The following is a 24,211-nucleotide window of genomic DNA, read 5'->3' as shown; positions in this document are numbered from 1 at the left end:
TGAAGGTCGTGACATAACCCAAACTAAACATGCCCCAAATTTTGCCGTTTGTACCTGTAACCCTGTCCCTGGCCATGTCCGTTGCCTTCAAGAATGGTCCTATCACTCACTCAGTTCCCTAAAGTAGAATCTGAGTGTCACCCTTTCCGCTCTTGCTCTTGATCCTGCACATCCATTCTTCCAGCAAGTAGGACCATGACGACTACCTAAGCGTCTCTCAGACTCCTGCACTTCTCGCCTTTCGGTAGCTCCGGTGCTGGTTCAAGTAGCCCTCATCTATTCTGTGCACAACCCGGGCTTCCGTCAGCCTCACTCTGGAACTCCAGTGTTATTTCTTCCTTTGTTTCTCTAGCTGGTGCCTAGGTTACCATCTCTGAAAGACTTTTTCTCCCTTCATTTTGGGAAGGATAACTCCAGAGGATTCCAAACAACACAATCTTTTGAATTTAGGCAAAACTGGATTTCAGCCTTACCTACAGCAACTCTGTGCACGTGCCTGAGCTCCAGTTTCAGCTTCCGTGAAAACAGAAGTAGACACACATCTGAAGTAAATGTCCGAACACAGAGTAAACATCCAATCAGTTTTAAATCTGGTGATGATTGCATTCATTAATGTGAAGACTTTATAAATTCTCATTACTAGAATACTTTCCAAAGCCCTGAATTGTCTGACTCCTCTTAAGGTCTGCTCCAGTGCTCTCCTTCAGTGATTAAGAAGCTCTTTCAGTTTCTTGAATGCACAGAGATCTCTTTTGCTCTGTGGTTTTTCTTCATTTTTTTGCTTCTATTGGAATCTCCCCTCCCCTAACCCTCCTTCCATTCTCCTGCTAATTCATCAGGTCCCCACTGTGATGCTCTTTTAGGAAGTCTCCTCTGCATATTCAGACACCTTTCTCCTCCATACAAAATATCAATATCATATTACAAATGAGGAACCTTATTTTAGAGAAATAATAAGGCCGGAAGTAAATGGTTGGCTTTAGCTTTGTCTTAGTATCAGGCTCTTTCTATGATACAAGATGCCTCTTTGATTTAGAAATGTGTCTTATTAATCATTGCCATGCATCGACGTGTTGCTACTTCATAGGCATTCATCCCTGATGTTGGATTTTCATGTAAATAACATTCAAATTGTGTATATGCACAATACAGAACATGCAGTTCTGTAGGGAGTTGAGGAGAGGGGTGCAAATGTGTGAAGTTGTGAAGAGGAGCTTTTTAAATGAGTTTTAAATGCCATTAAATTAGTTTGTGTGTATAAAGACCTTTGAGCAAAGTCTGACCCATAGTAACTCCTTAATCACTGATTTCCACTGATATACACAGTGATTTTACACTATACACACACACTACCTACACAGTATTGTACCTGCTATTCTTTTCCTATAGAAGACTGTGTGAGGCTGTCATTGCTTGTTCAGCAAATTTCACAACAGACACCCACACCCATATTAGGGACACTAAATCAGTTAACGCTTCCGACACAAAAGAAGGAACCAGTTGTGCATCTCAGCACTGCCTTTGGGGTTCAGAAATACTCAGGAGAGGAATGCAGATTTGACCTGACCGAGGTGTGCAGCGGGGGCAAGTATTGTATCTGGGCTGAAGGCACTTGCCTGGGGTCTGCGACACTCACAAGACACGCTGCAGGCATTGCAGGCTTGAAGAAAGGTAGGGACATGCCTTCCTAGGCTCTGGGGCTGATGGTTTTCTCATCCACTGGTTCTAGGATCCCTGAGAGTGGAACGAGAGAGGATCAGGTCTCGTTTCAGAGCATGAGCTGGTATTCTGGGTCGGGGTGGGTCTAGTGCCCCTTAAAGTGTATGTTTGGGGGGTGGGGTTGCAGAGCATTCTTTGCTGCAGAGGACAGGGGTAAAGACAGGCTCCTAGAGGCTGATGTCGGATGAGGTTGTTTGATTCCTATATCCCTAGGCTCTTAAGAAGCCGAAAGCAATATTTTGCACTTTTCATTAGAAATTTTGTGTACTATTGAGTGGTCTTTACTCTCTGTCTCTGACATCGTTTTTATAATTGAGCATTCAGAAAGGACCTGCCACGTGCAGTGTCTGCTGGAGATGATGTCATGTGAAGGTGAGGTGTCGCATCTTACGCGGCCCTGGGGTACACTGCGGCCTGACCTAGTTCTCCAACCATTTAGGGGCACCACTCGTGAGACACCAAGCCATAGACTAAAGCTGCCTGTGAGGAAGCCCCCTGAGCAAAGAGATTTTGTAGTTTCTTGTCATCCTTGGGATCAGAAAGTAGCTTGAGGCAACTGTGCCTAATGCAGTCATTCCTCAGATGAGGTCAGTGAAACCCAGAGAAGAGAAATGACTTATCCAGGGTCACACTAGGACCAGGAACCAGATGTCTTGATTCCTAGTCCAGACCTTCTCCCTGCTCAGTTTTGACTTTCCCATCATCATCCCCAAGCAACCATCCAAGGCCAGGCCTCCTTTCGTGCTTCTATTTTATCAGTTTGATAAATAGATAGATCGATAGATAAATAGAAATTGATTCCATTTATGATCACGCCCTGAAGGCAGAAGCTCAACCGCTGAGCCACCCGGTCTTTCCATTTGTACGAATTTTCTAAACCCTAATTTAAGTTCTTGTTATAGATCTATACAGCTCCATCTTCCATCTTCTTACATCAGTTTCATTAGTGTCTCTATAAGAATTTAACTGCCTCATCTAAGTTATCTCACTTATTGGCATATAGTTATTCATAGTATTCCCTTTTAATTCTTTTTCTTTATCTGTAAGATTGGTAATCATGGGGCAGCCCAGGTGGCTCAGCAGCTTAGCATCGCCTTTAGCCCAGGGTGTGATCCTGGAGACCTGGGATCGAGTCCCACATTGGGCTCCCTGCATGGAGCCTGCTTCTCCCTCTGCCTGTGTTTCTGCCTCTCTCTGTGTCTCTCATGAATAAATAAAATCTTAAAAAAAAAAAAAGATTGGTAACATGTTGGCTTTTACATTCCTGATTTTAGTAATTTCTTCTCACAATTTTTCTTGTGATGTCTGAGTTTCCAGTTTTGTTGATCTTCTCAAGGAATCCCCCATTCCATGTAGTCATTGTGTTGTGGCTATTTGTCATTGCTGTTTGTTGTTGTTGTGTCGTGACTGCCAGATCTCTTCTGTGAAGTCTGTATTCTCTGTAATCTATACACATTAGAATTTATGCTTGATTAGTTTAATGGTCAGCTAATGATTTAACAGATAACTTTCTTTTTAAGATTTTATTTATTTATTCATGACAGATAGAGAGAGAGAGAGGGAGAGAGAGACAGAGACAGAGACAGAGACAAAGGGAGGAGCAGGCTCCATTCAGGGAGCCTGACGTGGGACCCGATCCAGGGTCTCCAGGATCACACCCCGGGCCGAAGACAGTGCCAAACCACTGGGCCATCGGGGCTGCCCTAACAGATAACTTTTAGAGCCCACTCCCCTTAAGTCACCTACCCTTTTGTCTTAGGTCATGTATGTGTATGTTCATTGGACAACATTAATACTCCAGCAGTTAACAGCTCCGTTTCCTTTCTCTATAGCTGTTATTTCTTGCTTGTACAGAGCCCCAAGAAAAGCCATCATTGAGGAATTAGGGACTCCTCAGGTCAATCCTGAGCACACATACAACGTACACATGTGCATGGCCTTTTAGATTCCCAGGGATATAAGAATATATCAAGATATACTAAGATATACCAAGAATATTTCAAGATCCCTGCAAAAATCTCATTCCTGTGTTTTTTATTTCTTTTAACTATTTTTTTTGTAATCCAGCTTTTTCTTTACCAGAACTGTATCACTGCCACCGGAAGCTGTGAATTAAAAACAATTTCTGATGACTTCTTTTGACAAAACATTGGGGTTTGGACTTCTGTCACTGAATAAACCTTAAGTCCTAGCAAGTAAAGACAAGATATATGAGTAGAGCTTTCCCAGATGTTTTCCCAACAGGTCAAACAGTGACAAGTCTCTAGGGACGGGGATTTTTAAGGGACTTCTAATTTTGTTCAAACCCCATCACAGGCTGTACGGTGGCTGGTGTCTACAGCTGCCATGATTCTATGGCTTCTAGTTTTCAGGGCTACCACAGAATTGGGAGAGGGTAAAAGGAACAGGACAAGTTAAAACCTGACAAAGCTCAAAGAAAAAAAAAGGGGGAGGGGGAGAATCAATGAAACCAAGAGTTCGTTCTTTGAGAAGATCAACAAAATTGACAAGCTTTTAACTAAATTATCTAAAAAGATGAGTCAAATAACTAAAATTATCAGTCAAAATGGACATTAGTCTGGATTTTATAGAAAGAATAAGAGGATTATAAGTGAGTACTCTGAATAATTGGTTCCCCACAACTTGGATAACCTGAAGGAAATGGACAAATTTCTAGAAGCACACAGCCTACCAAGACTTACTCAAGAAAAAAGAGAAGGTCTGAAGAGGCCTGCTATTAGAAGGGAGATTGAATGAATAATTAAAAACTTTGCAACAAAGAAAAACCAAGGACCAGATAGCTTCACTGGTGAAATCTACTGAACAGTTAAAGAACGATTAACACCAACCTTTATCAAACTTCTCCAAAACATTCACGAGGAGGGAACACCCCTTAAGTCATTCTCCAAGGTCAGCATTACCCTGACACCAAAACCAGATAAAGACATGAGAAGAAAAACTACAGAATATTATCCGTACATCTATCGGTACCAATATCCTTAACAAAGAACTAAAATCCAAACTTGGCAGCATATTAAAAGGATTATATACCATGACCAGGTGGGAATTATGCCTAGAATGCAAGGATGGTCCAACATATGAAAATGGATTAATTAATATGCCACATTAACAGAATGCCATAAACAGTCAAACATGATCATCTCAATTGATGCAGAAAAACATTTGACAAAATTCAACATCCTTTCCTGATAAATCATATTTAGTAAAGGTGACTCTGAGGCAGTTTCCAGCTCTGAGTACATAACCGTGCTCCAAGGAGTAAAAGGGGACCATAAAACACTTTCCAAACAATCGGAACACAAACGATTCCACGTAGTTTATTCCTATGATAAAAGTCATCTTCCAAGGGGGAAATGGTTGTAATCAGAGAGGGAAATCTGAGCGCAGACTTCATCTATTTGAGGGGCCCAGCATATTCACCTCAATTCTATCTAGATTCCCCTCTCTTCAGTTCTTTCGAGCATCTTGATGACACACGGCATCCTCTCTTCCCATGTGTCTTTGTCTCTCTGTCTCACTCCGTAAAGTGTGTCTTGTTCCACTTTCCCAGTGGCCGTTGCAATAACTACATTTTGCAAAGACGTTCTAATAGCTATTATAATAAAGCAAGGGAATGTAGACGACAGGTTGTCCTGGCATTAACAGGACCTCATCTTAAATTACATTTCTTCTTGTAGCTCCTTTTCTGCTGCCATGGCAACCATACAAGGACCAGAAGGGACCACACCAGGCACTGGCTCTGGTGTGTACCAGCCAGAGCAGTCTGCTATTCTACGATCACATCTGCATAAAGGGATATCAGAGAAGTTCTTGAAGGGGGAACCTAAAGCCCTTGGGGTAAGTGCGTTGCAGATCTGGAAGCAGACCAGTTGTGTTGTAAACTCATAGCTGATCAGTTTTGATGACAAATACTCAGTCCCATTAGCTTCAAGATAACATCAGCAAGCCCTAAGCATAATGGTATTTGATGTTCAGGCCCTATAACTAAAGAGTGATGCAATATTCTATTACATCCTGCTTCTGATCTCATCGTATTTAAAAAACTGTGACTTTGGGTCTATTCTGGGGTTGTGGGTGGTCCATGATAACTTTAATGTCAGCAGGGAAGAGCAACAAAAAATAAGGCCACATGCACACTAGCTGGTGTCCTCCCAACAGATCCTCCTCATATCTGATGCTCCAAGTGTTACTATCTCTGGGAAATCTCCTTAGCCTACTCCTCAGAGGATGAAAAGTCTTATTCTCTGTGCATTTCCTTCTGGCGTATCAAGAGGGTGAGCCTAAAAGAAATGGACAGTTTAAAGAAAGACAGATTAGTGCAAGTGGAAGGAGAGTGACTACAGAGGTTGATCTCTTCATCCATCCATCTTTTGATGGACACCAAGGCTCCTTCCACAGTTTGGCTATTGTGGACATTGCTGCTCTAGCCCAAGCTTTAAACCAATGGGACAAAATCATTATGACCCTTTGTATCCTTTTGTTTCCATGGGATAATTATACTCCAATGCTTCTATTTTTAGACCCCTGTACTTACTCATGTCCTCAGGGCCCAGATGTCAAGAAAAGATCATAGTGTTCTTTATCTTCTCCTGTACACATGCTCCTTCCTTCACATTATTTTTCCTTGCTAGAATATTTCCTAATTTCTGGATCATTTCTCTCTGAGCGTGTGCAAAGGAAAGCAAGAGCTACAGTAGAAGTAGCGTCACAGGGGTCAGTAAAGCACCTGTGGGTAGGTCCTGGTGCACTCTTTTTACCTTGAAAATGACTGGGTCAATAGAAATAGATATCCCAGGAGACAATTTTAGTACGTTAATGTATCCATACTCCTTTATATGAAAGAAAGGTAACAGGAAAATATCAAGGCCATCAAACTATTTCAAAAGATGCAGAAGAGGGGTAACTTAGTGATTGGAAAGGGGGTGAGATATAATCAGATTTACTTTCTTCGTCATTTCTAGGTTGTGCAGATCCTGATTGCCCTGATGGTCCTCAGCTTCACAATAGTACACCTCAGTATCACATTGCCGTTCAAAGAAAGCAGTCTTTTGGCAGAGCATGACTTGTTCAGAATAGTGGGGTCACTGATGGTGAGTAGAATAGCTCCTGATATAGGTGGAGACAACCTAACGTAGTTGTTAATATCCTGAGCTTTGGAATCATACCCCAACTCTATTTTATAGTTCTATAACTTTGAGAAAGATATTTAATCTCCTTTTGACCTAACCGTATCACATTTAAAGTAGGAGTAATAAGACTCCTAGAACACTGGGATGATTAAATATTTAGTATGTATCAGGATATATTACGGTTGTATGTAGCAAAAGACCCAAACCAGAATGGATTAAACATTGAAAGCATTATTATTTCACAGCAAGAAACCCAAGGGCTAGTCATTTCCAGCGTTGGTTCAGGAGTGCAAGGACCTCATTGCTGATGACTAGCATATCACACCCGATTTCTCTCATCGTTCACCAATGTTTTGTGCACATAGATCCTTTATATTCCCAAACCAACTCTGGGCAAAGGTAATGGATTTGCCTTTGTTGGCTTGGACTAACTGGGACTCAGTTCTCAAGTAGGCTGGGAAGGCTTCACTGAAGCTCATGAACAAAATGAGTTCATTAACAAGAAAGCATAGGAGACATGGCTGGTATGCAGGCAATTTATAGTCAGCTATCAAATCCTAGCAAATGGAGCTGCTATTGGATTGCTTTTATTTCAGAAATTTAAGAACAATTGAGTGAAATTTTAAGAAGTAAAAAGTTTTCCCTCCACATAACATGCAAGAGAGTTTCTCTGCAAATTAAGAGTGCTAACAGGATACAGCTCTCAAGCGACAAGAGGAAAATAAATGTATACACTGGTTTTATGTTAGAAGATTGTAGTGTTGAAGTGTTTCCATTTATCTACAAAGTTGAGGATGTGAACGTGTAGAGTTTTATTATAGACTTGGCTTTTTGCTCCCCCTGCCTGCTTACAGAAGTGCAAGATTTGAAGAGAAGCATTTGCAGTGCTACTTCTGTGCCGCTGTACAATGCTTTACACGTCTGATGAGACTAATGTCAATAATGACTTTTGTTCAGTGCTTACCGTATTCTGAGCACTCTTCTAAATGCTTTGTATATTCAATCCCATTTGTGCAAGCATCACAGACTTCTGAAAAAGGCTTTACCTTTGCCCTCATTTTGTGAATGAAGAAACCGGGTCTTGGAGAAATTAAGTGATTTGCCCAAGATCACCCAATTATTTGGTACGGGAATCAGGGCTCAAACAGGGTCGTTCTGATTTCAATCTTGCAGACATTAGCCACTCTCATTTTCTGCTTCCCCTTTAATTTCCATTTCAAGACCACTTTGGAAACCACTTCTCCTAATTTATGTCCTTCCTCTCCACATGTTCAGTAGATTTCCAGGCACTGCAGGAGCTACGTGTGCCAACTGAGCTATCACTCAGACCGTCGTAGTAATCCCACTAGATGAGCTTTTGCTTAGTTTGTGGAACATTTTTGCTGCTACCTTCCATCATTCTTCCAACCTTGTTTCCAAACCTCACTTGTGATGTGCTTCCCTTTACTCTCTTACATAGCACAACAACCAATACCAAGAACTAATTACAAATATCTCTTACTTTTGGTGATTTAGTCTCCAGTGCAGCTAGACACCTTTCACCAGGATGAACACTAGACAATTATTCCCACATGAGTCTATCTGCTCAAGGTTTCGTTTGTAGACTTTGGAACATTGTAAAGTTTTACTCCTCTCCATTACTTGTAGTCCCTGTTAATTTTTTTTTTCTCTCAGAAACTTTATACATTTTTTGCTATGATGAGTGAAGTCCTCTTATTAAATCCTGTCTTTAAACACTCAAATACAGGGGCACCTGGGTGGCTCAGTCAGCTAGATGTCTGACTCTTGGTTTCAGCTCAGGTCATGGTCTCAGTGTCATGAGATTGAGTCTCGCATTGGGATCCCCATTCCTCGTGGAGTCTCCTTGAGATTCTCTCTCTCCCTCTCCACCCCTTCCCCAACTTGTGTGCTCTCTTTCTCAAATAATTAAACAAATCTTTACCAAAAAATCCCCACCCACATACAAATATATATGTTTTTAAATATAATTTATGAATATAATGTTCTTCCTATGTGTCTTACCAAATTTTCTTAGAGTTACACTAGCCTTTAATTCATATTCTTGGAGATCTGCAGCAGAACATATTTGAATAGCAGTAATGTAACCATTTTCCTCAAATATATTTCTTATATAGTTATTTTGGTTGATATATTAAGAAGAGTAATTAACACATGTTCATCTACATATTTCTCTTGACTTTGACTTTAAAGAGATGGCCCTAGTGTTTCCTCCTTAAATATGATAAAACTGAGACAAGTATTCCATCATATTACCATATTATGGAAAATGGAACTCTTCATCTTTTATCAATCGTGTTGAAGTCACTAATAATGTTGAATTCTATGTCTTAACATTGTAAACATAAATAACAATTAGTATGTGAATTTTCTCCTTAAATCTGTGTTTATAAATTGTAATAATACTCAATGGTAAGAAACCTGCACATTTGAAGGAATACGTCACATTGTCATGATTCATTTCATATAATATGATGGATGATTCTCCCTGCTATTTCTTTTTCCAGAAGTGACTAAGTTTAACTTTACCATCTCCATGTCTTGGTCTTTAGAAATGGTTTGAAGAAACGTACCAAGCTGTTTCCTTCCATCAGTCTTTGTCTGATATTAAGATACAATTTTTGAAACTCTTAAAATCAAATTTGGAAAGCAAACCCAGAAATTCAAACATCAAATAGTTTAAGGCAGGGGGTCCAATTGCTTGATTCCACCTGTTTTAGCTCAATGGACAGTAATTACCCGACTGATGGAGTCAAATGGAATAGTATATTATAATTTTTAAAAAATAATCAGCATCGAATATGGAATTCGAAACATTCTTTGCTACTATTTCGTTTATAGCCTTTTTCTAAAGACTTTATTTATTTATTTGAGAGAGAAAGAGTGAGCGAAAGAGAGCACAAGCAGGGAGGAGAGGCAGAGGGAGAGGGAGAAGCAGACGCCCCGCTGGGCAAGGAGCCTAATGTGGGGCTGGATCTCAGGGCCCTGGGATCATGACCTGAGCTGAAGGCAGACACATAACCGACTGAGCACCCCAGGGATCCCTGTGTATAACTTTTAATAGTCACTTTAAATAAAAACGATGTGTAGTTTCTTTTCTGCTATAAACTCATAAATTTTGGTAGCATATTAGGGTTCCTTCAGGTCAGGAATTTAGAAGCTTTCCTTTTATTTCAAGGCCCTCAAACAGTTTAAATGACATTGCACTTATGTTTTCGAAAGGCTTGATGAATTCCCTTCTGAATCCATCTCATAGAATTTCTCTGTTGTTTCTGGGAAAAGAGGAGAGTTATTTATAATCTTTTGTGTTTCTCCAATATAACTGGTCTGTTTTGCGTACTTATCACAGGTAGGGATAAGTTTCAGGAGGTCTTGGCTTCAAATATTTGTTTAAAGTTTTTTTGCCTGCATTTTTTTCTCTTGTTACTAGTTTATTACTTCAGGGTCCTTGTCAGTTGCAGCCGGCAATAGAACTACGAAAGGTCTGGTGAGTCACGTTTCCTTTCTTTATCTATCAGTTGCTTATTTTGGTCCCAAAAGAAGAAGGACTAACCAAGTATGTACTCTACAAGAGGAGAAAATAGATTGTTTTTTGAAACTCGGGAGAGATGGTAAGTTTTGCACAGTTGCATTGGTCTTTCAGAAATTGTCCTAAAAACCTGGCTAGTCAGAAAACTACTCATATGACATAGAATAGTTTGAGGAAGTGGTTGCTGAGTCTTTCTGAAAATACAGAGAATTCCTGAAAGGGAATGTCAGATGGGCCAGCAGACCTTGCAGCTTGAGATCCAGGCCATGACAGTGGCACCGAGTGCTGGTGTGGCATGATATTTATTGACCTATTGATTAAAATGTATCTTCTAACTGTATTTGGAAAGGATTTTCATTTAGTTTGCAATCGAGAGGAATTCACAATAAGGCTATTCAATAAGGAAATGCGAATTTAAAACCTAACTTTCATGCCAATGTCTTTCGCAAAGCCCAAAAAGACAAAGGCCCAGATTTCATCAACTATTTTTGCTGGCAAACGACCATAATTGAGGTTTTTTTGCTCAAAGGATAGAGATCAGCCCGGAGCACGATCTCCATGGGTTTTCCAAATCTGACCTCAAGTGTCTCTCTAGCATCCGGTCCGGGTAGAACCATTAAAATCTCCCTTATGCTACAGCCACACTAAACGTCTCATGGTTTCTTGGATAATTTTAGTTCTTAGAATAAGCCTCCAAGGGAAGAGAATGCAAAAAAAGGGAATACAGAGCAGAGGGAGGTCACCCACCAAAAGCATGGAGGCGTGCGAGACAAGAAACATGGAGAAACTAGTGTGTGGTCAGGCACCCGAAGCAGAGCACGGAGGAGCTAGGCAAGGAGCTGGGTGTGGACATCTCTAGCCAACATGGAAAAAAGAGTTTCTCCTCTTGTGCTGGTGTCATCGGAAGGATTCAAGCTTGAAAACCACAGGGTCATATTGCGGTCTGTGCAGGAAACTAGCTGGAAGAGCTGTGAGAGGAGAGACAAGTGAGGGGACAGTAGAGAACTCAAGATAGAACAGCAGGGCTGTGGGGGTAGAAGCTGTGGGTGTGAAGTGCTTGATGGGGACACCCTTGTGGATGCCACTGGATTGTTGAATTGATTTTCCTTCCTTCCCAGATCAGAAGCAGCCTGGGAGTAAACATCGCCAGCTCTATCTTGGCCGTAATAGGGGTCTTTTACAATGTAATCCATTTGGATAATTTTAAATATAATTTCTATGCGTGCCGCCAAAACACAAAAACAGGAGCCTGCCTCACATTCCTGGTTATTTTAATGGTGAGTGCCTCCTCATCTCCTGGGATACTGGGACGGAAGCAAGTCATGGGAGCCCTGGCTCTGGCAGATGTAACACTCCGTGGTTCCTGACTGGTGAATAAATCACTTTGAAACTGAAAATGATTGCAAAAAAAGGGCAATCTTTCTTTAAGAGCTGGGCCCGCATCTCCTCTTTCTCTTTGTTTCTCCGGATGCGATGAGGGAAAGTGAGAAGAAAGCTCATAGTCATGGAACACCTACTCTCGCTGGTCAGTGCACTAAGCATATTGCCGATTTGTTTTCCTGTTTAATTTCAAAGCACCAACTCTGTTATCCACCCTAAAGGGGGAACCCGATGTCAGTCCCTCTGCATCCCCAGGGCTCCCCGATGGAGTCTCCTGGTTTTCGAATAATAGTAAAGCTGTTTTGAACATTGTCCAACAAGTGGCAAATCAGCCATTATCCCTCTGCACATCTCTGGATGTTCTCGCAAGATCGAGCACCTCCCGGCCTCAACGTCCAACTCTTAGCAAATTCTCAGTTCCCAGCCTGTATCTCACTACTGCTCTGCAGTACTTGCCCTCATGTAGATGTTCTGCTAATGGCTTATTGCTCCAACTTGCTACTTAAGCCGGACACTGTAGGTCCTGGAGCTGTAGGCCTCTGCATAAGGGAAGGGAGCGAGTGTTCCCGTGGCACAGACCTGGCCAAATGAAAATGAATCTTTGTTACTAAAAGGCTATACACACTGTCTATTAGCCATTCTCAGCACAAGTTCCCTGTTCTCTGTCGTCCATGCGAGCTCCCTTCTGGCCTCTCTGCGTGCTGCTCAGGTAGTTCTGTCTCACCGCCCCTCGTCTTCACCCCGACCTGGAATCTTAGCATTCTTCTAGGTTCATTCTGGCTCTTCTTCGTCCCAGGCTAATCCCAGACGAGTCCTGCGTGCTGCCTAGTCACAACAAAATAACCCCTTGACTGTCTGCTAAACGAATGCGTACTGCCCCTTGAGGTCTCTAACGGTGCTTAGAGTAGGCAAGCTTATTTCTTGCCGCTTACTCAGAATAAGAGAGTTTCTTCAGAGAACTTGGATTTCCCGCCCGCACGGTCACGCAGTTAGGAACTGGGGAACAGGATGAGATTTCTGAGCATTCCTGATTCCAGCGCTCCCGTTCATGCTCGTACTTAAAACCGTTCTCGTGGTTTGTCCTCCTCTCTGCTTCTCCCCCACTCACTGTCCCTCCTTTCCCTTTTAACCCCTTTCACTATTTCTGACATTCCACGTGTGAGTGAGACCACTTGATGGTTGCCCTTCTCCGACTGACTTATTATCTCACTCAGCACAATTCCCTCCAGTTCCATCCACGTTGAAGCAAATGGTGGGTGTCCGTCCTTTCTGATGGCTGAGGAACGTGGAACATTCCACTGCACAGACCACAGCTTCTCCATCCGTTCCTCTGTCGGAGGACATCTTGGAGGAGCCAGTTTTTTCTGACCTCCGGCCAGTGCTTCTCCTTTAGCCTTGTAATCAGACGGGCAGTGTTTTCATCTTGTCATCTCTAGTCCTCACGTATCCCTGTTATAAATCTGTCCCCAGGGCCTGGATGTTACAGTGATCCTGCTAAACGTCCTTGAGTTCTGCATCGCTGTGTCCCTCTCTTCCTTTGGGTGCAAAGTAACCTGTTGCCATACTGACGAGGTGGGTACTGGGCTTGTCTTTAGATTTCCCTGGCCCTACGTTCCAAGGACCCAGAGGCTTAAACAACACCCATCTATGACTTCCCAGTTTCCATGGGTGAGGAGCGTGGGCACAGCCCCACTGGTTCCTCTGCTCAGGGTCTGATAAGGCAGGGGCTGCGGACTCAGCTGAGGCCTCTGATCCTCTTCCTTTTCTTTTTTTAATAAATTTATTTTTTATTGGTGTTCAATTTGCCAACATACAGAATAACACCCAGTGCTCATCCTGTCAAGTGCCCCCCTCAGTGCCCATCACTCAGTCACTCCCATCCCCCGCCCTTCTCCCCTTCCAACCCCCCTCTGATCCTCTTCCATGCGAATGTGTGGAATGAGTTTCCTTTTTTTTTTTTTAATTTTTCAATCCTGTTTATTTTATTTTTATTTTTTTTAAATAATAAATTTATTTTTTATTGGTGTTCAATTTGCCGACATACAGAATGGGTTTCCTTTCAGCTGAGCAACTCACAACAACTGCCTTCTACTTTTGAGGCCGCAAGAGAGTGTAAACCCCCGATGCTTTAAGATTCCTTTCAATACTTCATGTCATTAGGTCAAGCCTGCCCAGAATAACGCCCTTTTTAAAATAAGGTATGATTGATGTACAGAGTTATGTTAGTTCAGGTGTACAGCTTAGGGATGTGACGATTCTGTTCAGTTCCCAGTGCTCATGGCAGTAAGTGCTCCTGTCACCAGGCAAGGCTATTACAGTATAATGGACATACTCCCTACACCGTACTCCTCGTCTTCACAACTGCTTTATTTTATAACTGAAAGTTTCTACCTCTTAAGCCCCTTCATCTATTTTGCCCTTTCCCCCACCCACCTCCTCTCTGTCAACCACCAGTTTGTTCTCCATTTAAAAATCTCTTTGTTTTGTTTTTTAGATTCCAACTGTATGAAATTGTATGGAATCTGTCAGTCCCTGCCTTACTTCACTTAGCATATTAACTTCTAAGTCCATTCATCTTGTCAGAAATGACAAGATCGCATTCTATTTTATGGCTGAGTATTTTTCCAGTATATATATATATATATATATATATATATATATATATATATATTTCCAGCATATATTAAAAAATATATCCAATATCATATACCTGCCCATCTCGTTCATCCGTTCATTATCGATGGATACTAGGGTTACTTCCATATCCTGGCTATTGTAAATGCTGCTGTAATAAACATAGAGGCACATATATCTGGATCATCTGGTATTTCTATTTTTAATTTCTTGTGGAACCTCCATACTGTTTCCTACACTGACTGCACCAATCTACTTTCCCCTCAGAGGAGCAGGAAAGGAAGCTCCACATCCTCGCCAGCACTTATTTCCTGTCTTTATGATACTGGACATTTTCACAGGTTTATTAGGTGATACCTCTTTGTGGTTCTGATTTGCGTTTCCCCGATGATTAGGGATGTTAAACATCTTTTCCTATTGCCCGTCTGTGTGTCTTCTTTGGAAAAAGATTTACAGAATCATGTCCTTTTTGATAAACTCAAAGTCAACTGCTCAGGAACCTGCTCACAGGTGGCATCCCATCATATACAAGCAGGGGTCCCACCCATACTCAAGCAGGGGGAATCACACAGGGGCATCATCATAGCATCCTGCCTACCACAACCAATAGAGACAAACTAATTTTCTCCATCCTTAGTCCCCCAGAGGGCCCCTTCTCTTAGCCCGGGTCAGAGAATTCTTCCCAATGGAGACGTCCCTGAGAGCGCCAGGTTTTGCTGCATTATCTCATCATAGCAACCTTCCCTGGACTCACTGAAAAGTCACTGTTTCAAACGTCTTGGCCTGTGCGTGCACACCTGCCCACCTCTTACCCAGAGATCTGCAGAAGATCCTCCTGGTCACTGAAAGAACATCACCCAGAGAGGGAGGATAGGCAAATGGGAGGAGAGAAGAGACCGGGAGCCAGTAGGCGGAACAGGACAAGGATATTTTCCGAGAATTGAATGAAAAGGCCAAGAGTCGCTCGTTACTTTTATCATCCAAAGGCAAATCATAAAATAGTAATAGTTTGTTGAGATTATTTTCTTCTCTTGCTCCTCTCCACCATTCTGTACCTCTTTACCTTCTTTTGAGGCTTCCACGCTGCACCACACCTCCTGCTCCCCAGAAGAGAGATGGACTAACTCTCTTTGTGGAATTCCGCATTGTAAGAGCCTCGAAGTCAGAGTTTTCAGCAATTCCTAATGACCTTGTAATTTCATTAAGTGAAGCATTGCATTTGCATTGACCAAAACATCTCCCCAACCAGGCAAATTCTTTAGTAACCTTCCTATCATAATGTCTAGGCCTGCTTTCCCTTCTGCTCCTGGAGTTACAGAGGTGGGAAAGGCTGTTCCCACAAATCTCTTGGTGTGAATCCAGAAGGGCAATGTCTTTGAGGCATTAATGCTGAAGTTTCTTCTCTTCCTGGTTCTATTTACCACCGCACCCCCCCCCCCCCCACACACACACACTGCATTTCACACTGAGTCTGTGGAAGAAAGACCAGCATTTTTCTTAGTTTGCTGGTGGGTTCCTGCCTTTCTGGGTCAATGTGGTTTTGAAATGGTTGGGTCTTGGTCAAATCATGATCTGGGTATGTTGTTGCCATCAGTGTAAACAACCTGATTTGGAAAAAGAGCTCTAGATTTTCCATTACCCCTTGCTTTCCAACTCGCGGGGCACCGTCATTCACATGTAAGATCAGTCCACTCACAGGGTCACAGCAACAGCCAGCAGCACCTCATGCCAAGAGCTATCACTGCATGTTTTTCCAAGATCCATTCTGAGCTCCAGAATGCCAGAGAAACCCCACCAAGTTGACTGGAGACCCAATTCAGAGAAGAAAAACCAGACTCTGATAGTAATGCCACTGTGTGGACAGGAAAGGGAAGCCCTGAGGTGTTTTGATCGACTCACCTATGACATTCTGATTGATTTCACAGATTGTGTGGATTATGCCATCAAATCCTCATGTGGCAGAAACAGCAGCTCCTGCACCATTTGCAGCAGGTTTGATGCCACCAACAGACTGACAACCAAATGTTCCAGAAAATCCATCCTGAGAATTGTGCAAGAACCTCATTTGGGAAAATACCAGAATCCAACTCTGCTTTCTACATATATAAAAATAAGTGTGTACACACACACAGAGACAGACACACACACACACATAAAATTCAGAATCACATTTCACTTTCCCCTGAGAACTCAACAACTCACTTTACTGGCTCTTTATCAACAGTAGCAGAAATTAGTGATTAAATCATGCATTTAATGAGTCAATGGTGCTTGTAAGTTTTTATCCATTGGGGTGCCTGGTGGCTCAGTCAGTTAAGCATCTGTCTCTTGATTTTGGCTCAGGTCATCATCTTGGGGTGGTGAGATCAAGTCCTGCATTGGGTTCTATGGTGAACATAGAGCCTACTTGAGATCCTCTCTCTCCCTCTCCCTCCACCCCTTCCCGCTCATGCTCTTTCTCTCTAATAAAAAAATAAAAGTCTTTATCCATCTTCAGAACTCTATATTAGGACATTAAATTGGTAAATTAGATTCAGCAGCAGAAGGTTAAAAGGATATTGCTGAAATGAGGGCTCCCTAAAGATGACATTTTTCTCCTTCCCTGGCCAATACCCCGACTCTTGACTTTCTTCTCTCACCTGTGGGAATGCAAGGTTTTTTTTTACCTTCAAAATATTGAGATGCATAGCTTTCTCCTCTCCTTCCTTTTCCTGTTTTTCCTCTCCCATAGAAAATACCTTCTAATACACATTCGGTCCTTTGAAGCACACAGACCATGATTTGAATATAAGTAAACGTAGAGTAAAAATCATTTCGTGGATCAGATTTCATTTATGTTTTCTATCTCTCTTCACCTTTCTCTCCTCCCTCCTTCCCTACTTTCTCTCTTTCAATCTCTTTCTCCCTCTCCTTCTGCCCCCCCGGATTCTCTCTCTTTTATAGGACAGAATTATTATCTTAATCAAATCTATATCTCGTGCCATATATGTGATTGTGCAATACATGCTACTTCCTCAATGCTCATTAAATACAATTTATGTATATAGAGCAAAAATAAATTCAATGAAATTAGAAACAATAAGTTCATGTACTGCCTAGTTCCTAGTCATATCTGATATGATGGAAAGAGACTAAGCGGTGTAAGTGGTGATATCAGGAAATACAGAGTGGTGATAAACTAGGGGGGGTTTGTTAATCAGACAACACTGGGTTTCATCTCTAAAATTCCATAACTCCCATTTGCCATGAACATGCCACCAAATGCCTCTGTGCTTCCTATTTCTGTTCAGTAAAACAGAAAAAATATCACATGGCTTGTGATAATATTGGTAGAGTAACTACTACTCTGGCTGGCAGAGGCTGAGCCATAAAGTCTTAATATACACTGACATGAATATACATGTGCATGTGTATTATTGGCATATATATCCATTCATTGCTGTTTTATTAAACACATATTTATGGGGGCACCTGGGTGGCTCAGAAGTTGAACAACTGCCTTTGGCTCAGGTTGTGATCCTGGGGTCCTGGGATCAGGTCCACATCAGGTTCCACGCAGGGATCCTCCTACCTCTGCCTGTGTCTCTGCCTCTCTCTGTGTGGTATTAATAAATAAATGATAAATAAATAATATTTAAGAAAGTAAAAAATAAATAAACCCATATTTATAAAGTACCTATGATGGGCAGGCATCAAGAGAGTGATGTGCCGGGCAGCCCGGGTGGCTCAGCGATTTAGTGCCACCTTCAGCTCAGGGTGTGACCCCCGGGGTCCCAGGATCGAGTCCCATGTCGGGCTCCCTGCGTGGAGCCTGCTTCTCCCTCTGCCTGTGTCTCTGCCTCTCTCTGTGTGTCTCATGAATAAATAAATAAAATCTTTTTTTTTTTTTTTTTTTAAAGAGAGAGGCTGATGTGCCTTATCTCATGTAGGTTAAAGTTATGGGGCAATGCATAGTTGAACATATAAATAATCAGTCAAAATATTTTCATGTGTTGTTAGAAGCTATGATGATGAACAGCTTGGTGGGCTAACAATGGCTGGGCAGGGGTTGGACATTAGAGCACCAGGAAAGTTCTTCCTGAGGTAGTAACATTTTCATTATGTCAGAAATACTATCATTGCATTTTTATGGACATTCGCTTTCTCTTTCAACTTTTAAACTTTTTTCAGCTTTATTGAGGTATAATGGACAATAAATTATATATATGTAAGGTGCACTCTGCGATGTTTTCATATACGTATATATTGTGCAATGATTATCACAAAGCTATCACCTCACAAAATTGCCTTTTATATATATATAATTTTTTTGTGGTTAGAGCACTTGAGATCAACTCTCTTAGCAAATTTCAAGTATCTATTTTATTAACTGCAGTGAGCGTGCTGATCCGCAGAACTCACTCATCCTGCTTCACTGAAACTTTGTACCCTTTGACCAACATCTCCCCATTCTCCCACTCCCCAGCTTCTGGCAACTCTCATTTTTCTCTCTGCTTTTACGTGTTTGAATTTTTCAAATTCCACATGTGAGTGAGACACACAACATTTGTCTTCCTGTGTCTGGCTTAATTCACTTAGCATAGTATCCCCCAGGCTCAAACTGTTGTCGCGAATGGCAAGATTTCCTTCTAAGCCTGATTTCCATATGTGTGTATGTAATACATGAACATACATGCAGACATCTCTTTATCATTCATCCACTGGTGGACACTTAGCCTGTTTCCATTTCTTGGCTATTGTGAATAATGCTGCAGTAAATGTGGGAGTACAATTCTTCTGTGCGACCATGATTTAATTTTCTTAACTATATGCCCAGAGGCAGGATGGCTAGATCATACAGTACTTAATTTTTAATTTTTTGAGGAATCCGCGTACTCTTCCATAGTGACTGTACTGTTGCAACCCAACAACAACGCACAAAGGTTCCCTTTTCTTCACATCCTCAACAACATTTCTTCTGTTGTTTTGATAGTAGTCATTCTAACAGGTGTGAGGTGATATTCCATTGTGGTTTTTGCCTATTTCTGATGGTTAGTGATGTTGAGCATCTTTTCTCATTCCTTTTGAGCATCTTTTCTCATTCCTGTTGGCCATTTGCAAGTCTTCTTCGGAGAAATGTGTATTCAAGACTTTTGCCCACTTAGTAATCGGGTTATTTGGGTTTAGAGTTTTTTTTTTTTTCTTGTTGTTAATTTGTTTTGTTTCTGTTTGGGGGTATTTTTGCTATTGAGTTGTTGGAGTTCCTTATGTGTTTCGGAAATTAATTATCCAATGTATATAACAGATGTAGTGTTTGCAGATATTTGTTCCATTTCATACTTGTCATTTTGTGTTTTTCTTTGCTGTGTCAATACTTTTTAGTTTAGGTGCAGAAAAAGAATTTGACAAAATTCAGCTTCACTTCATGACAAAAATTCTCAAAAATTAGGTTTAGAAGAGGGGTGTCTGGCTGGCTTCCTCAGTAGAGCATATGACTCTTGATCTGAGGTTGTGAGTTTGAGCCCCACATTACGTAGCCCCACAATTAGGAAAAAAAAAAAACAGAAATAAAATACATAAAAATGGAAAAGAAGAAGTAAATGGTCTGTTTTAGATGCTATGATCTTTAGATGCTATGCATCTTTAGATGCTTTAGATGCTTTAGATGCATCTTTAGATGCTATGATCTGAGGTTGTGAGTTTGAGCCCCACATTACGTAGCCCCACAATTAGGAAAAAAAAAAACCAGAAATAAAAGACATAAAAATGGAAAAGAAGAAGTAAATGGTCTGTTTTAGATGCTATGATCTTATATATAGAAAACTCTAAATACTCCACCAAAAATTTCTAGAACTAATAAGCAAATTGACAAGTTATTGAATACAAAATCAACTTACAAAAATCAGCTGTGTTTCTAAGCACTAACCATTGTCCAAAGGAAATTAAAAAAACAATCCCATTCACAGTAACATTGAAAAGAATAATATACTTAGGAATAAATTTAACCAAGGTGATGAAAGATTTGTACACTGAAGTGGTACCTTGATGGTGCAGTTCATTAAGCATCCAACTCGATTTCAGCTAAGGTCATGATCTCAGGGTCACAAGATCAAGCCCTGTGTTGGGTTTTCTCTCTCTCTCTCCCTCTCTTCCTCTGCCCCCCCTTCCCTGCTCACACACACTTTCTCCCTCCCTCTCTCTCTCGCGCTCTCAAAAAAAATATTTTTTCTTGTTGTTAGAGAACTATAAGATGCTGATGACAGAAAATGAAGAAGACACAAATAAATGAAAAGATACCCTGTGCTTGTGCATTGGAAGAGTTCATATTGTCAAAACATTCATACTGCTCAAAATGACCTGCATTATCAATGGGATCTCTATCAAAATTTCAATGGCATTTTTCATGGATATAGAAAAAAAACATACAAAAATTGGAACCCGAAAAGATCCCAAATAGTCAAAGCAATACTAAGCAAGAAGAAGAATATTTTCTGATTTCAAATATATTACAAGTTTACAGTAATCAAAAGAGTTAGTACTAGAAAAAAGACTGCAGACCAATGGGACAGAATAGAGAGCCCAGAAATTAATCCATGCTTTTATGGTGAATTGCTCTTTGACAGGGATGCTTAAAACATACAAAGAGGAAAGGACATTTATGACAATGTAAGGCCTCCCTCCCTCTACACCAATCTGTCCACCTTCTGCAGCTTTTCAGACTGACAATAGTTAGTAAAAGCCAATTAAGAAATTCCCTTTTCTGGTTGAAGATTGGACAGTGATCTAGCAAGGTCCACTAAGGTGGAACCTCAAAACCATTGCTTTTATGTTAATACAGATATTCTATACGTATTGCTGGTTATCAGTGTAGATACCGATAGCCTGGCTTCTTACTGGCAGATGTGCACAACTATAAAGGAACTAGATTTAAGGTGAAATTCAATAAAGAAAAATAATGATAAACAGAAATAAGATGGGTCTTTGATTCCATGATTGAGAAGCTATATCCTGAAGCTTGTTTTAACTCTGTTATGTAATGAATAATGTCTATGGTTTAGGCCATTTCAGTTGATTCCCTTATTAGTTGTAGCGTAAGTGTTTGTCATTCTTCTATGAGTTACTTGTTCTTTTCCTATTTCTTTTTTATTTATCATGTATATGTATTTTCATATTAGTGATGCTAATCCATCATCCATATTTAATCCATGATGCAATTACATTTTCTTCATTCAGCTTTTTTTTTGTCTTACATATCTTTTTGCTGTCTCTTGCACTAAGGTTATTTTTTAGTTTAATATAGAGTGTTAAAATCATTGTATTTATGAACTCTCACATTTTAAATTTCTCATTTCAACTTTACAATATGTTTATTTGTATTTTCTTTCCTTGACGTGTGAATTTGTCTTTAGCATCAAATTTTATTAGTATTGTTAAATATTATAAAACACTGATATTAAATGTTATGATTTTACCATGAGATAGATTATATTTGTCTCTTCCTGTACTAGTTCCCTCACTTTCTTATTATATTCTCTCCAATATTTCATTTACTTTTTTTAAATTTTTTATTGGTGTTCAATTTACTAACATACAGAATAACCCCCAGTGCCCGTCACCCATTCACTCCCATCCCCCGCCCTCCTCCCCTTCTACCACCCCTAGTTCGTTTCCCAGAGTTAGCAGTCTTTACGTTCTGTCTCCCTTTCTGATATTATTTCATTTACTTTTTATGGCTTTTGACACATGGTATTTATTCCCATTTATTATAATGATTGTGATGTGAAGTTCCTCTAAGAAACCGCCATTCCCTTACTCGCAATTTATGCACTAGGGTGGAGCTGACCCTACCCTCAACTTCTCCTAGATCTGGGCCATGGCAGGATTACATCAACTCGACTCAAGTGGCTGACTCTGCAGTAGCTTAGTGACTCAAGAAAATCAAACGTATAGATGACACGTTTCCAATCAAAGCTCATCCCAACATTTTTGCTTCATTGACCAGGAAAGACTGTCTTCCTTTTTTCTCTTTCCTGTGGAGCTGAGCGCTGTGTGGACATGCATCTGATGCTATTAGCAATCAACATGCTACTCTCCAAATCCTTTCAGAGACAAATGCTTACAGAAGACAGCAAAACTGAAAGGTTCCAAGTGAAAGATCAGTCCCTAATAATGCTATTATAATACTAATACACTGCAGAAAAAAACTAGAAAACCTAGGAATATATGACACCAAATCCACCAATAATCCTACCATTAAAGATAAGCATTGTTAACCTGCTAATGTCTTTACATACAGACTTACACGTAATAATATTAATTTGCGGTTATATGGCATTTCTAGGCTTCCATTTTAATGTTTTAAAAGCCTTTATAGGGAGACTTTAGAGTCATTATTGTTCTGGGCTACTTTAGATTTATTAATCAGGCTTAACTTTTCTGGCAGCCCTTACATCCTAAGTGTTCAAGGGAGACTCTGCACTCTAGCTCATAGAATCTTGAATGTCTCCCAGCTCTGTGTGAGTCCGGGTAATCCTTTAGCTTGCAACTCTATGTTTAGTCATTGATAGGACTTTTGGAATTTCAACTTCTGAATGTCAGCTTAGTATTTGACGACAAATTCAAGGGGACTTTCTTTCAGACTTCAGGAACTCTTGTCTCTGCATAGCTACCTCCTTCCCTCGCTCACTAATCTAGCTGCTTCAGCTCCCTCAACCTCTGATTTCTGTCTTCTCAATGTGGCAAGATCAGCAGGGATCCATCTCCTTGACCAAGGTCTAGAGCGTTTCTTCATGCAGAACCAGACCAATTACTGTAATCATATGTGTTTCCATTTCCTCAGTGGTAAAAGCTCTGCAGTGACTACTGTCCAATGTCTGAATGTAGTTGTTTAGAATTGTTTCTACTTTTGTAATTGAACAGAGTTGTCTGCAGAGTCAGTCTGGTTCCATAATAACAGGGAGAATTGATTTTTTCCTTCAATTTTAAAAGGTTCCCTATAAACATAGATGTTGGTATTTTTTTACTTTTTTTCCATATTTAAAGTTTATTTAAGGATATCTAAGTAGGTCATTGAATTAAGTTAATATTTGCCTGATCATTTAAAATCCTAACTATAAAGTTCAACAAGTTTCATATGCTCCATGAGAATCAACTACTAAAAGACATTTGCACTTTTCAGTTGTTACTTTATATTTAAGTTCTGATTATTTCCCAATGCCTTCATATAATAATATCGGGACAGTTTTGATCCGCGCTCAAAGGTTTTTGTTTACACAGAACACAAATGGTGGTATCACAATGAGACAAAGATAGACAAGTTTCAGGGAAAGTATTTACATTTTTAAATTAATCCAAGGATGTTCCTTGGTTTGATTTTTTTAAGATAGCCTTATGATAACACAGAAAAGATACATGAAATCACTTTCTTTTGATTTCTTGGTTAATAGGAAAAAAATAAGGCTTCTAAATTTGAGATATGGTTTAAACAAAGCTGACAATGTATTTGGCTTCCTTTTGGAACCTCTTCAAGGTCAAGAATTTGTTTTTTACTGATTGACATTTGTTGGGGTTGCTGCAGCCCATGTGATTCCCAGGAGCTTAACTAATTCTGAATAACTCATAAGGGCTAAAATTTAGACATTTTTTTCCAGGTCTGATAAGTACAGACATTAGGCAGAGGAAGTTCTCAAAGTCTTGTGGTTGCTGTCTGGATGTTCCCATTTGAATTATCAATTTTAGCAAGGTGTGGTATTTTCCCACAATGAAAAGGTCAGACAGCCTGTTCTGATTCTTCTCTATTACC

The 24,211-nt window shown here is 40.4% G+C and overlaps 1 protein-coding gene across 2 annotated transcripts; it reads left to right on the top strand.

The window, feature by feature from the left end:
* Window positions 1-1,480: 1,480 nt before the first annotated feature.
* On the top strand, window positions 1,481-16,695 carry LOC112667812 (membrane-spanning 4-domains subfamily A member 4A-like). 2 transcript variants are annotated; one of them, XM_025459867.3, is made up of 7 exons: window positions 1,481-1,671; window positions 5,418-5,577; window positions 6,702-6,830; window positions 10,318-10,374; window positions 11,535-11,693; window positions 13,267-13,368; window positions 16,356-16,695. In XM_025459867.3, exons 2-7 carry the CDS (start codon window positions 5,434-5,436, stop codon window positions 16,443-16,445), a joined length of 681 nt encoding a protein of 226 aa, XP_025315652.3. In that variant the 5' UTR covers window positions 1,481-1,671; window positions 5,418-5,433; the 3' UTR covers window positions 16,446-16,695. The 2 variants fall into 2 exon arrangements, with proteins under 2 accessions (XP_025315652.3, XP_025315653.3); XM_025459868.3 differs by having other exon boundaries at window positions 1,483-1,571.
* The last annotated feature ends 7,516 nt before the right edge of the window (window positions 16,696-24,211 follow it).

The sequence above is a fragment of the Canis lupus genome, chromosome 21, assembly GCF_003254725.2.
Source record: "Canis lupus dingo isolate Sandy chromosome 21, ASM325472v2, whole genome shotgun sequence".
NCBI classification, from domain to species: domain Eukaryota; kingdom Metazoa; phylum Chordata; class Mammalia; order Carnivora; family Canidae; genus Canis; species Canis lupus.
The sequence above is the reverse complement of the archived record's forward strand: the minus strand, read 5'-3'. Positions and strand labels throughout refer to the sequence as shown.